This window comes from Xyrauchen texanus, chromosome 40 (assembly GCF_025860055.1).
Source record: "Xyrauchen texanus isolate HMW12.3.18 chromosome 40, RBS_HiC_50CHRs, whole genome shotgun sequence".
Lineage (NCBI taxonomy): Eukaryota > Metazoa > Chordata > Actinopteri > Cypriniformes > Catostomidae > Xyrauchen > Xyrauchen texanus.
Window position 1 is genome coordinate 22,980,650 of NC_068315.1, and position 15,685 is coordinate 22,996,334.

The window sequence follows — 15,685 nt, forward strand, 5'->3', positions numbered from 1 at the left end:
AAAAATGTAATAGCCTATTTATTTATTTATTTATATGAGCCTATTGTTATCCCGTTTGTTTCCTAATTTCAAAAATAATTCAAACAGAACATACATATTACACAGGAGGAAAGGCTCCTCATTAGAATTGAAGTTTTTTTTTTTAAAGCCTGCAGATGACTTTAACTGGGAGCTATTAGCTGGAAAACACAATGGGACCACAGCATGAAGCCTTACCTTGTCCAAGTTCAAATTAATTGTTGATAACAATACCACAGAAAATTAATATTTTACACGTTTTTCTAAGGGTATGTCCAGGCGTTTTCCAAAAATACTTTTTGGAGACCCAAAGGACCCTTGGTGTAACCATGGACACATACCTAGGATAAAAACTACTTTTTAACACTTTAACATGCAGTCATAATGTTGGGCTCTAATGAAAGGTCACAATTAAAGCTATCATATCCCATATCCAGATTCACTATTAGTATGGATGACACAGAGTAACTGAAGCATAAACACATTAGATTGCTTTTATCTCTTCTTGAAACTAAACTTTATAAAATATATAAATATAAAGAGTCAAAACAAGTGCTATGGTGGAAAATCAGTTCCATATAAGAAGAAATACACACCAAACTATTTACATACTTTTTACACAACATATTTACATACAATTACACCTTTTACAGGTTTTTGCCAATATGCCAGTCATTGTACCAGTCACATTTAGGGACAAAGCACAAAGGCACATCACAGGAGGAGCACTTCACTGGGGTCTTTGTATGGCACTGCCTGCACTTCAGCTGACCAGCGGTGCTGTGTCCACTGATATGCACTGGCATGTGCTGTGTCCTCTTGCTGAGTGGGGGAGAAGAATCCGTCTCCCAAAAATAGATTTAATTGTAGTAGTATTTTTGACAAATACAGTGCTGCACTGTAGAGCACCAATGATGAAATTTGCAATTTGCTTCTGAGACATTGCTTAAATATAATGTAATTATTATTGCTACTACATTGAATATTACTATACAGAAGTAATATACAGTATTTCTATATTTTGTTTTCAATTTCACGCGTCTTGTTAAATGGGGCTTTTAATTGCATTTTTTTTTATGGGCCATTGTGCTTATTATGTGGCTAAAGGTTATGATTTAATTATGTCAATATATAGTATGCATGTGTTGCGCATCACAGTGAATAAAGTGATCTTCTGTTTGTCATTTATACACACACAGATTGCACGTGATGGTAATGATGCAGTTAGTGTTTAACCAGTGGCTTCCCACACATTCACTTAGTTGAAGCACAGCTCATTCATATATCTGTTTAATTAAATCTCAGCCTTTATGGTTCAGTCACCACACTAGGACATATTATGATTTTAATTTGATCAATTGTGCTTTTATACATTCATGCCAAAAATGTTAAGTTTTGTGACGTTCCGTGTTTTATAATTTATTCTGTTTTTATGACTGGATTCCGCAATACCGGCAATGTTTCCTCAATGCGGAAATCATAGGGACCTATGTGTGGAACGGATTGGGAGTACATTTTTATGTTTAAAGAAACAAAAACCTCGAACTACACCTTATTTAATTATTGGAAACCAAACAATTATATAAAAATACGTACAGCCTACATACAGTTAACAATAATTCCAATGAAGGTCTTCAGTAGAAAAGAAGCCAGTTCTCTTAACACATTTTTGTTAACTTGTATCTGGACTTATAAATGGTTTCAGATCTCTTTTTTTGCACTTAATTTGTAATAGAATATCAGTCCATTTTTCAATCACTTAGTAATTTGTTGGGACCCAGTCATCTTAAATATTATAACATATATATATATATATAGAGTGGTGTTGGTGTAGTGGTCTAAACCACATAACTGGTAAACTGGTAATCAGAAGGTCATTGGTTCAAACCCCACAGCCACCACCATTGTGTCCTTGAGCAAGTCACTTAACTCCAGGTTGCTCCGGGGGGATTGTCCCTGTAATAAGTGCACTGTAAGTCGCTTTGGATAAAAGCGTCTGCCAAATGCATAAATGTAAATATATATATATATATATATATATATATATATATATACATTTATGCATTTGGCAGACGCTTTATATATATATATATATATATTTGGGCATCTACATCTGAGAGGAAGTTTGTGTAGAGCGGCCACATATTACACGCCATTCTGAGCAGCGCATCACAAGCCCATAATGTGCTTATGTGTGTGTCTATAGACCTACTTGAAAGTTCAGCACCCTATTGAGTGTAAAGGAATTGTTCACCCAAAAATTTAAATTCTCTTCTCATTTACACACCCTCATACCATCCCAGATTTGTTTGAATTGCTTTCTTCTGCTGAACACAAATAATTTTCGAAGAATATTTCACCTCTGTAGGTTCACACCAATGCAAGTGAATGGTGACCAACATTTTGAAGTATTAATAAGCACATAAAGGCAGCGTAAAATTAATCCATATGACTCAAGTGGTTAAATCCATGACTTCTGACGCAAGAAGGGTGCAAACACATAATGATAAGAGGTGTCAACTGTATGAGAGCACTTCACTTTAGATTTGAAAAACAATGCAGGACCTAAAAGAAACCTAACATTACTTCAGCAATGCAACAACACTTGAAAAGATGATAGATCCACTGAACACAGCATGGTAAGTTCAGGCGGCATGCAATTTGAGAGAAGTTGAGGTATTTGTTTCTGTGTGGTACATGCTGAACTATTCAGCATATAAAAAAATATATTGGATTGCAATCTAAAGTTTTTTTATCTACACAATTGTCTGCAATTTAGGCTTTTATGAAGCAACTTGATTAAAGATACAAACGCAGTTCGGATGCACAAACGCATTCTGTTCAGTAAATCCGACTAAATACAGACGATCTAAGAAGGTTCTTTTCAGCAAATTATTGTTTGAGTCCTGTTCTGTGTAAAATAATTATAATTTTAATGTAAATGTGATCTTTCTCCTCATGTAAATTAGATTTCATGATGATTATGTAAAAAATAAATTGAATGTAAAGCCCTGCTTCTGATAAATATTTTAGTTTATGCCATTATCACAGGCCATTAGCACAGCAACTGCTGCAGCTCAATGCAAGAGTGAAAAAAAAAATCTAAAATCGAATGGCTTTTATATCTCTATAAAATAGTTAACCATGTATATAACACATATTCAATAAACAATATTGGTGGGCAGACATTGTTTCTGAAAATATCAAATATTTGATTTACATGTTTTCCCATATTTGAGTTCTAAACTAATTTGAGTAGATCATGTTGAACCAGTTAAAGAAAAAAGTATATTTTGCATCAGTGTTTTCCACAGGATTTTGTGAGACTGTGGTGGGTGGAACTCGGACCCCCTAGGGTCTGGTGCACATTGAATGCAAAATTAAGAGGCTAGATCTATGAAGAACTTTGTGCTCTTGTAAACAGTTTTGTGCTCTAGTAATAATTGAATCATGAACACATTAGTTGTATAGATCTGAATGGCGATGACACGTCAAAAAATCACACCCTCAAAGCATAAAAGAGACGGAGTTTAACGCAGTTCACAAATGGTCAAAACAAAAAATTGACTAGAGCATACATTTGAACCAGGGCTCGACATTAAGCATTGTCATGTGCTTGTACTCCGTCCTCATTCACTTGTCTGAGTAAAAAGTTACTTGTTCGAAGAGAAATAGAACATTATATTACATGCTCAAGTAACTTGTTAAAGGTTATGTTGTATATTTTTCTAAAATTATGACCGATGCCCAACTTAATAGTGTACCTATGCAATCAAATCTCTGCGACAGAACTGTAAACTCCAATGAGTAGAGGAGGTGGCTATTGTCATATGGTAATTATTTTATGTTACGTATGGTAGTTTACATTTATAGCAGGGATGCTCACACTTCTATGGAATGAAATCTACTTTTCATCATGTTATTGCGGCAAGCTCTACCATGTACAATAAATGCTAAACATTATCACAATACTAAAATTTCAGAAGTCGGTAGTGGAATTTGACAATTCTCAGGAACAATTAATAACACTAATATGTTAATTATGGAAGAATGGTTTCAAGTTTTTAAGTTATTGTTCTTGACTAAACGGCAATGAATAGAAATTTATTAAAGATAATAGAAAAAATAAAACTACAACTGGTCATCAATGTATGATTATAGAACATTAATACTTTTTAAAGCTGCTAAAGTTATTCAGTCAAGAGCAGTGAATGTTTTCCTGTTTTCTTCTTATGGTTGTTTGATTATTATAATGACGGACTAGACCGCAGCAGGTCTATTAGCTTGGATTTCTACTTACAAGTCTGACATTTGAATACAAATCGTTTTTTCTCTCCGCTGTTTACATTCACTTTAGACATCACTCTCTGTGTTTACATGCATACGTCACCAAGACGGGCATCTTGGCGGAATTTTAAAATGTTGAAATGAAATGTCGATTGTGACAGACTTCTGAAGACATGGATTTAACCACTGGAGCCTTATGAATTACTTTTATGCTGCCTTTATGCTCTTTTGGAGCTTCAAAATTTTGGTGCCCATTCACTTGCATTGTGAAGACCTATGGAGCCAAGATAAGTCATACACATCTTGGATGGAATGAGGGCGAGTATAATGAGATAATTTTCATTGTTTGGGTGAACTATCCTTTTAAGTGTGCGGACTGTGTTCAGCCTGGCAGATGTAGTCAACGAATGAAGGTATTTCCTATATGTGCTGCCTCATGGTTTGTTTGTGAAGGGAGTAAAAATGTGTTGTTGTGTTTGAGTGCCTGTCAACACAGTCATGGCTCATCAGCATATACAGTGAAGGAATGAGGACAAGGGCTGGGCGATTAGAGCTTAAAGAATATTTGTCAATATTTTTTGTCAATAGTCTTTTGATGATGTTCAGTATTTCTCTATTTATATACAGATTTACTCTGAAATGGCAATAAATAAATAAATAAATATATAAATAAAAACCTAAGAAGAAAAAGACACAAAATTATTTATTAATAATTTAACTTTCATTATAAATGAACACAAGAGTGACACTTATTCCAAGTGCCTCAATATACATTTTTGAGTGATGAAGCAAACAAATAAATTAATCTGAACTTTGAATGGATACATTGATACAAAATGTTTGAAATGATTCATGGAAATGAATTGGCTTCACAACTTTAATAAAACTGAGTTTTATGACTTTTAGTCCATGTCTGTTACAGCTGAAGTTTAAAGCAGAGACACTATTGAAACATTTCTGTCTTAACAGGCTCACACTGTGTATGTGAGAAATGGCAAGATAATCAAAAATTACTTAATCTCTGATGGCATGTTCTTTATGAATCTTGAAGCTAAAGTGTGTAATTTTTGCACCACTACCACCACCAAACGGACTTCTAAAATGAAGTGAATTCACACAGCTTCTTGTACACTCACCCAATTTGCCATTGATACAGATCCCAAAACTCAAGCTGTTGTTTGAGTCTACATGCGCTTTTATACAATGTGACTTAATGGTTCTCGTTGCAGAACCATGTCGTTCTGTATCAATCCGGGGTCATTGATACTGTTACAGTTTCATTTTTAATTGTGGTGCTACAAAAACACGATTATAATGAACAATCATGAGTCGCCACAACTCCAAAGGTGTTCCACCAGAATGGTTTTCCTTTCCAGAGTACAGATAGCTAACAGTACTAAGAAATCCGGCCCAGAAGTGGGAAATAATTCTGTACTGAACCATGCTCTAGTGGAAATGTTCCACAATGGAACTGTTCTGTGATTAGGCCAGCTGCAGGGGTGCTAATGTGGGTCCAGTGAGGCTTTAAAGCGGGACATGACCAATGATTCAAAGCATGGCAGGATGAATGGCAGAAATAAAGGGATATTTCCAGTGATGAGTTTGGCACATGGAGAATGGTGGCTGGCTTGTCAGATTAGGAAATAATGGCACTAGCAAATTGGTAAAGATTAAGGCTGGGTATTCGCACTGATATGATTAGACTCTGAATCAATATTATATCAATTCTGTGATGAATAAATCAGTGACATATATTTTTGTCTAGGCTTGATGTTGCTGGCTTCAGGGGGCGAACTCATTAAAAGGCAAGATATGGTAAACTTGGATTCCATAGTGAGCTACTTCAGTGACGATAACAATTAATCAGAAAACTATTATTTTTACCCATCCCAATCGAATACTTACTATACATTTGTGATGGTTTTGCTGCCGATATTATGTTAAGTAATGTTGTCACGATGTTAATGCTCTTCTTAACTGGAGACTTTGTAAGAAGGCTAGCATCACAATCCTTCCTTGTCTCACAATTTACGAGATTGAGTGTATATAAGGGATGCTTCACTCAAAAATTAGAAATCTGCAATCAATTAGTCATCCTCATGTTATTCCAAAAAATCTTGACTCTTTCTGGATTTTTTATACAATAATAATTAGATAATGTTTCTCTTCGATCTCTCACAGCCAACAACACTTCCACAAGGAACTGTCAATATGAACCTCTGCACAGACGTGATAGATGCTGAGCCCAGGACAGGACAGAAGAATGCGCTCTGCATCATCACTGCTGAGCAGGAGTACTACATCCGAGGAGACTGCAAAGAGATCATCAATGGGTGTGTATTAGTTCATAACACCATGACGCCTTCACTGCTGGGACACCAATTTGAGCTTGACATATGCAACTGTTTTGTCTATCAACAGATGGAGTGAACAGCTAGTGGTTTATCCAAGGACCAACAAGCAGAATCAAAAGAAGAAGCGTAAAGTGGAACCTGCAACCTCACAGGTATGTGTGACCTTTTGACTTTTTCCAAGTAAATTAGAAATGCCTTTCCCATCCCATTTTACTTTTGTAATTTGATCTATTTCTAAGTAAAACAGTGGATATACAACATTAAAAAAATGTTGGGCAAGACTTTTATTTATTTTTTTAATCTGGAACTTATTGGATCGTGAAACGTGGGTGCTATATACCGGAATGGAGACATTAGAAAAAGAGATATTTGTGACATCTGCCAAAAAATTAAAGTTGTTCCAAAGGCAGACAAAGTTATCACATTTTTATAAAAGACAAGCAAAGACAAGCTTTTTATTTTTTTTGTATTAATGTGATAAACCATGCACATTAAAAGCAGGAATGTATAATAAGAAATTAAAGAGAGACAATTTTGATTCCATGTTGTCTTGAAGAATGCTTTGGTTGGGATTTATTTCTTGCAATGTCAGTCACTGCTTCTATGGAAATAAACTGTATTGTAATGAAAGTTATATGTTTGTTTTTAGGAGCCGGGACCAGCTAAGGTAGCAGTGACTGGTTCAGGCATCCCTGATGCAGAGAAGACTCCAGACTCCAGTTCTATCATATGGCAAGAGGAGCTGCAAAGCAGAGAGGCGGATGTGTCCCGGACATGGTCCCCCAGTGAAATGGCACCACTTGGCTCACCATTGCCCTCTGCAGGTATGGGATTCCTCAAAAACGTATTTGTTCTCCAAAGAAAACTTCTATAATTGGAAGAATTCTTTTTATACATATACTGTGTATATATATATATATATATATATATATACCCATGTCTGTAGCTTTGAGGCCATCCAATTTCCAATCTTGATCACTGACACAGAATTACTGGTGTGTGGGTGTGGTGTGGTATGTGTGCATCAGTGTAATTGCATGTATATCATTGCAAAAGTTTCACCCTACTCCAGCCAGTGTTTAGAACTTTAAAACTGGAACCCTAAAATGTTTGATTCTAATGTCAAATCGGTTTACAAAAACATGAACAAGTTAAACGTTTAATATCAGTTGCATGTTATAACATTCTAATTTTGACAATCTAGTAATTGTCTATCCAAAGGTTGGCTATCCAAGCCCTTCGTTTGGCACTTCCCCAAATTCCGGTTTCATAAGTATAACAACACAGGAAAGAAAACTGCATTTGCCAAGCCATTTCATGTGGTCTTTAACTTAGTAAAAATAAACTAGTGCACTCTGACACTCTTCTTCCATTGCACTCTATAGGTGAGGGGTCGTTTGTGGGTCGATGTTCCGAACAGAGCTCTGTGAACGGTGACGAGGTGGACCAGAGCAGGCTTTCCTTGCACTCTGCTAGTTCCCAGCCCTCTCATGACCCCCTGTCCTCCACTGGCAGCTCATCCAGCAGGCACAGCATAGAGCTGGGGGGCATCCCCCGCTGCCTCTCCCCAGCTCCCAGTGACCCCTTTCCATCAGGCAGCAGCCTGTTGTCCAATGGTTCTCACATTAGCGGCTCAATGAGTTCTTTAGACTCCGATGCCAGCGGCAGCACCGTAACCAGCAATGACAGCCACCCGGCTGAACCAATTGGCCATGCTCATCGCACTCTGCCCCGTCGCAATGATTTAGAGGCCCGCAAGGCAGAGAAACGGAGCCGCCTTCACAGTCCAGAAAGACAGGAAAAAGAGTCTGTCTTCAGCCCTGAGAGAAGGTAAGCACAAGCTATTCCCCTCACGTGCACTTTCATTCTTTCTTTGGCTTCTCTCTGTGCCTCTCCTTTTAAAGGCATGCTACGCTTCAGCCACTCACACTCAGCAGCCCTTACTTCAGACTGCAGTGAGACCCGAGAGTACTGTGTGGCAGATAGCACCAACAGAGAAGATAAAATCATGCACATCTTATTAGGCCAAATCAACAGGGCAAACACCAGCAAGTATTTTGCAACACTGATGCATTCTTTTGAAATTGAATAATGGCGATAATTATATCTCCCCATCCTTTTGTCAGAGGTCAAATGCCTCATGAGAGTTTCTGACATACTTTCCTGTAAAGGCCTTGGTATACTTACTACGAAAATGGGACAAATGTGTGTGATGTCATTTAGAAAAAAAATCTGGAGTTTTTGGAGTTTCCTCTTTAAATGCTTTTTTAATTTAAATATACAGTGCATCCGGAAAGTAAAGTATTCACAGCGCTTCACTTTTTTTATGTTACAGCCTTATTCCAAAGTGGATTAAATTAATTATTTTCCTCAATTCTACAAACAATACCCCATAATGACAATGTGAAAGAAGTTTGTTTGAAATCTTAACAAATGTATTAAAAATAAAAAATTATAAAATCACATGTAAGTAAGTAAGTAAAGTTTATTTATAAAGCGCTTTTCACTGATAAAATCACAAAGTGCTGTACAGGAGGATAAGTAAAAACAAACAGTATAAAATGGATATACATATGTAAGATTAAAGTGACACTAGTAAAAACCCATCAACCAAAAGCCTTATTAAATAAACATGTTTTCAGCGCCTTTTTAAAAGAGGCAACAGTGTCTGCCAGACGCATGGACAGGGGAAGGGCGTTCCACAGTCTGGGAGCTACAGACTGAAATGACATGTCCCCTCGGGTCTTATAACGAGTCTTAGGGACTGCAAGCAAGTTCTGGCCAGAGGACCGGAGAGTGCGGTCAGAGGAATACACAACCTATGTACATAAGTATTCACAGCCTTTGCCATGACACTCGAGCTCAGGTGCATCCTGTTTCCACTGATCATCCTTGAGATGTTTCTACAACCTGATTGGAGTCCACTTGTGGTAAATTCAGTGGATTGGACATGATTTGGAAAGGCACACACCTGTCTATATAAGGTCCCACAGTTAACAGTGCATGTCAGAGCACAAACCAAGCCATGAAGTCCAAGGAATTGTCTGTAGACCTCCGAGACAGGATTGTATCGAGGTACAGATCTGGAGAAGGTTACAGAAAAATGTCTGCAGCATTGAAGGTCCCAATGAGCACAGTGGCCTCCATCATCCGTAAATGGAAGAAGTTTGGAACCACCAGGACTCTTTCTAGAGCTGGCCGCCCGGGAGAACGGAGCGATTGGGGGAGAAGGGGCTTAGTCTGGAAGGAGACCAAGAACCCGATGGTCACTCTGACAGAGCTCCAGCATTTCTCTGTGGAGAGAGGAGAACCTTCCAGAAGAATAACCATCTCTGCAGCACTCCACCAATCAGGCCTGTATTGTAGAGTGGCCAGACGGAAGCCACTCCTCAGTAAAAGGCACATGACAGCCCGCCTGGAGTTTGCCAAAATGCACCTGAAGGACTCTCAGAACATGTGAAACAAAATTCTCTGGTGTGATGAAACAAAGATTGAACTCTTTGGCCTGAATGGCAAGCGTCATGTCTGGAGGAAACCAGGCACCGCTCATCACCTGACCAATACCATCCCTACAGTGAAGCATGGTGGTGGCAGCATCATGCTGTAGGGATGTTTTTCAGCGGCAGGAACTGGGAGACTAGTCAGGATAGAGGGAAAGATGAATGCAGCAATGTACAGAGACATCCTTGATGAAAACCTTCTCCAGAGTGTTCTGGACTTCTGACTGGGGTGAAAGTACATCTTCCAACAGGACAACGACCCTAAGCACACAGCAAAGATAACAAAGGAGTGGCTACGGGACAACTCTGTGAATGTCCTTGAGTGGCCCAGCCAGAGCCCAGACTTGAACCTGATTGAACATCTCTGGAGAGATCTGAAAATGGCTGTGCACTGACACTCCCCATCCAACCTGTTGGAGCTTGAAAGGTCCTGCAAAGAAGAATGGGAGAAACTGCCCAAAAATAGGTGTGCCAAGCTTGTAGCATCATACACAAAAAGACTTGAGGCTTTAATTGGTGCTTCAACAAAGTATTGAGCAAAGGCTGTGAATACTTTTTTTTATATATATATATACATTTGCAAAGATTTCAAACAAACTTTTTTCACGTTGTCATTATGGGGTATTGCTTGTATAATTTTGAGGGAAATAATGAATTTAATCCATTTTGGAATAAGGCTGTAACATAACAATATGTGGAGAAAGTGAAGCGCTGTGAATACTTTCCGGATGCACTTTACTTCTAAAAGCCTCACACACCAGTGTGGCAGGTGTCTGAATGTTCGGAAACAGTATACCTTTGCTCGGCCATTTAGAACTTCTTTTTACTCCCTGAATGAAGAAAGAATGAGAATCAGGGCCTTAAGAGGGAGGCCATGATTTCCCCTCAAGCAGAACACTAGACAGCACTGAAGAATAATCCTGTCCAATAGAGAAATATAGAAAGAGTCTTCACTTTGGGTTAATTTGGGTTTATGGGAATTGTGCCATGTTGTACCCAGCAGCCAATGCGGCTGTGAGCAGTCATGTGACTGAAATACCTCACTGACTGGCTTTCTTATTTCCTTCTAAGGAGGGCTGCAATGCTGTGCATATCCCAAATAAGGTCAACAATTTAAAATTGTTAATATTTTCAGACGTTGTTTTTGTGCATTGAATTCCTGCCTGTAAAAGTCAGAAATGGTAATGGATACAGGTTCATCAAAATCAAGAGGAGGCATATTCACATTTTCATCCCTTTCTACAAAAATCTGTGATGTATTTATAACTTTAAGATGCAGAACAATTCTGTTCTGAGCATGACCGGGAAGTGTGTTAAATTTAAAAATTTTTTTTTTAAGTGGCCTTATTTAACCCCTGGTGTTTTTTTGTTTTTGTTTTGTTTTCCAGGCAACTAATTAGGCCTAAAGTAGAATTTAAAGAAACTTATCAAATGCACACACACACACACACACACACACATACATATATATATATAAACAGTAGAATGCATTGCTGCCAATTTCATGGCATTTTTGCTCCAAGTACTGGTTTATTTCGGACCCTGATACACTTTGTCTGGAGTGGCAACACACAATTACTTCACAATTTTGACTAGAAACTTTAAGTTGCCAGCAGGGTAAAACTAAACAAAATGCCTTTTCTGTTGTAGTTCTTATGCATTCTTTGCATTGTAATGTTGTCTCTTAAAAGATCTCTCTCTCTTTCTGCATTCTTAGTGGGCGCTCAAATGTGATCGAGAAGCTGGAGGCGTTGGAGCTGGAGCATTCTGAGAGAATGGAGGTGGACGAGATGAGCCGCAGTGGAGTAAGACAGGGCCGCAGTGAAATGAGACGATTCCAGCGGGAGGTAATGAACACTTACCGATGTCCCCAGTGTTCACATACACAGAGACTGATCGTTTTACTGTCAGCAGTGTCTTCTGCACTTCCTGGAGACAGTCTCCCATTACGCAAGCTTTACTACTTTCACTCTTTTTATTCCAAACCAGGGGCTGGTTGCATAAACAGCCATTACTTAAGATTTCATCTAACAATTAGTCTGACTTGCTAAAGACATCATAGAAAGCCTGTTGCATTAAACAAGCTCACAGTTGTCTTTATTTAGACAGTAGGACTGAAACGATTAGTCGACGTTATCGACAACGTCGATAATAAAAAAAAATGTTGACAAAAATTTTCATTGTCGAATAGTCATTTCATCTAATTTAACGTAACATGAGATCATATGAAACTCTAATGATGACGCGAGATAGGAGCACAGCAGCTCGCGCCTGACTGAGGAGAGGAAGAAACCACATGTCCAGATGCACTCTAAACTTTCCAAACAACTTTAGGTGATGTAGATCACAAAATATATAGATAGATTAATAACATGACTGATTGCGACGTATTGAATCATAATATGCTGTAGGTTATGTGTCACATGTGTATCTTATTGTGAAGTAAATCGTCTATACGCAGCTCTATTAAGAAGATAAGCGTTTGTTTTTGTGAGTTAAAGATGGATCTTTAAAGGTGAGAGAGTGTAGTCTTAGCACATTATACTCTGCAACACAGTTTTTGATCAGACTTTTTTGGCATGTTTTCCAAAAATAATATCTAAAACTCCTTTTAAAACAACATAAATTTACATTAGTAGCTATACTGCAGAAGAAAAACTGTTATTGGAGAATGTTGAATACAATATTTACTATTTAAATATTTTAAAATATATAAAAACAGCCTATTTAAAACAAGATACATTTACCTAAGAAGCAACATATAAGATATTTAGACTTGCTTTTAGAGAATATGTGAAAACATTTTATTTATTTTTTTGCAGTGAATTTTTACTTAATTAAACTTCATGAAAAAAAAATTCCTTGTAATTCAGTGAATGCCATTTAGAGATATTTTTAAAAGATGATTTTAGTAAGCAACCTTTTAAGTCAGGGTACAAGCTGAATAGTCGGTTAAGAGCTAATAATTTTTAGATTAGTCGATTATCAAAATAATCGTTAGTTGCAGCCATATTAGTCTAATTTGCATTGTGGGAAAAGTAAGACAGTAAGACATCTCCGTATTGGCTGATACTGATCCCGATACCAGTGTTGTTTTTTGCATTATCAGTTTAGAATATCTTTACATTTTTGTTTGGAACTAATTGGGCGTACTCTTTAATATGTAAAGAAACACAAACCTCTAACTACACATTATTTCAATATAAATGTATAGCTTATTAAGGAACACTTTATTATTAACTATTAATACTAGATAATGTAGCAGAAAAATGTAAGTTTTTTCAGTAGAAAAGAAACCAGTATTTTATTTTTGCATTTTGTTCTTTTTTTCCCCAAAAATGTTTCAACTTGTATCTGGACTTTAAAGGATTCAGATCTTTTTTTTTTTGTTCAATTTAGTTGTTAGACATCAGTCTACTTCATTCACACAGTTATTTTTTGGAACCCATTCAACTTTAATATTGTTATAAATTGTAAACAAATACTAATGATGACAATAATAATAATAAATAGTTATTCATATTTTTATTCTTGACTTTTCATTTTAAATACAACAGAAATATATTTAAGTCGTGCACATTTTAAACCCTCACACTTTTATTTTGGCATTCTGAACTCTCCAGGAATTCCTGTAAGTGTCTGTTTGAAGGCAAGTTCACAGTAGTTTAATACGCTGCTTATTCAGATTCTGGTAAAATGCACCTGCCGTTCTAAATGCATATTATAAGTGAACCGAACTATTGAGCATCTACATGTGAGATGTTGTTCGTGAGTAGCGCTCAAATGTTTTTTTAGCTTTACATTAACGAACATGACTAACACGCAGTATTGAATTTGGATCTGGATCGTGTATTGGTCCGACGAGCCATCTAAAAGCTTCGGTATCAGAGCCGATACTGATCCAGGTATCGGACCGGTACATCCCTAACGGAAATTAATAACATCAAATGTTATTGGTTCTCGTGTGTGTCGTAACCAAACGTTGAGACATGCGCCATATTTGTTTATTGTCAGAAAATGTCTGTATTTCAGTAATGCTGTCTATATTACTTCAAAACCCTGGACTGAACTTGAAAGCAGCGAAAACAAAATAAACTGAGCCTGATTCTTGGCCTGGGCCTGATTACCCATATCTCTCTAAGAAAGCTATTGTATGAGTGGCAAAATATATTCAACAAATGGATAAACAAGTCCAGACATTATCAGTGCATAATGACTTTTTGGTCTGTTGATCACACAAAGGTGTATTGCATGACTTCAGAAGTCTTATGAATCACTTTTATGGTGCTTTTATAGTGCACTTTTGTCCTTTTTGTCCTACTATTCTTTTAAGTGTAAAATAAAAATGGCAAAAACTTTAACACATAAATGTAGGTTTTATACATTTGAAAGAAAAACTAAAATGTACATTTTTCAACTTGATTTTTGAGAACTTTCTCATTCATGGCTCTTGCATGCATGACCTTTTGTCTCAATTCATTTCCAGTTTCCATTATGTGCTTATGTCACAGTCTTGTCCTGTGCTTGGGGCTAAATAAAGTTTATTTCACAAAAATAAAAAAAGAGTAGTTGCTATATTTAAGTCTTTTTGTTTGTTGTCTTAATGGCTGATTGATTTACAGAACTACACTATCTTGTCAGGCATGTTTTTTCCCTCAAGTCCTACTCACCCTGGCTTATATTTTAAACACACGTGCATGCAACACACACGAGTGCATTAAGCTGGTTAAAGTTCACCTTTTCTTTTGTTTCTGTTTCCGCTTGATCAGTGCATGGTTTGGTGGTTACTCAACAATGTGAACGATAGAGATTTTGATCAAGGATCTTTGTTTTTATGACATTCTTTAGTGATGGTATCTTCCATTTGCTGTGTAGGTTGTTACGTCTTTGTGATCATTTAGGGAGAACAAACACCATTTGTTTCACAGACCAAACTACTCTGAAAAATAATAAGGATTATTGTTTCAAGCCACAGCATTTGTCAGTGGAACTAAATGATCAAGCTGAATCTAAAATAAGTCTAAGAGCTGCTCAGACTGAAGTTTGTTATTGTTTTCACTGCTTTCAAAGTCAGCACAGGGTTTTGATGTGATATGGACAACATTATTGAAATGCAGGCATTTTCTGCCTCATTCTGTACAGAATTGAAGAGCTGTTTATGTAGTTTCTCAGTTATTCAGATCATCACAGACTGGTCAAATTGTATTCTAAAGCATCTGGACCTGATCACCCATTTCTGTCTAACTAAGCTCCTTGAATGTGTCAAAATATCTTCAACCAATGAATAAACGAGTCCAGACACTCTTGAATTTGAACCTTTTTGACTTGAACTTTGAATTAATGTGTCCCTTGAATTTGTAGTGGTTGACCAATATATCACCAAGGCTGATAAATAGACTGATATTTCAAATTTTCACATTTTGACTTTTTTATTTATTTTATCCCCTTTTTCTCCCAATTTGGAATGCCCAATGTCCACTACTTAGTAGGTCCTCATGGTGGCGCGGTTACCGCTGTCCGGGTGGA

At 37.0% G+C, this 15,685-nt stretch overlaps 1 protein-coding gene across 2 annotated transcripts in view; it reads left to right on the forward strand.

Moving 5' to 3' along the window:
• Window positions 1-15,685, forward strand: part of LOC127633283 (myosin phosphatase Rho-interacting protein-like) — an 86,882-nt gene that overhangs the window by 43,546 nt on the left and 27,651 nt on the right. For both annotated transcript variants that reach the window (XM_052112276.1, XM_052112277.1), the window contains exons 4-8: window positions 6,487-6,638; window positions 6,727-6,811; window positions 7,309-7,483; window positions 8,045-8,489; window positions 11,877-12,006. In XM_052112276.1, coding sequence (XP_051968236.1) covers window positions 6,487-6,638; window positions 6,727-6,811; window positions 7,309-7,483; window positions 8,045-8,489; window positions 11,877-12,006 — 987 coding nt within the window. The remainder of the gene's footprint in view (window positions 1-6,486; window positions 6,639-6,726; window positions 6,812-7,308; window positions 7,484-8,044; window positions 8,490-11,876; window positions 12,007-15,685) is intronic.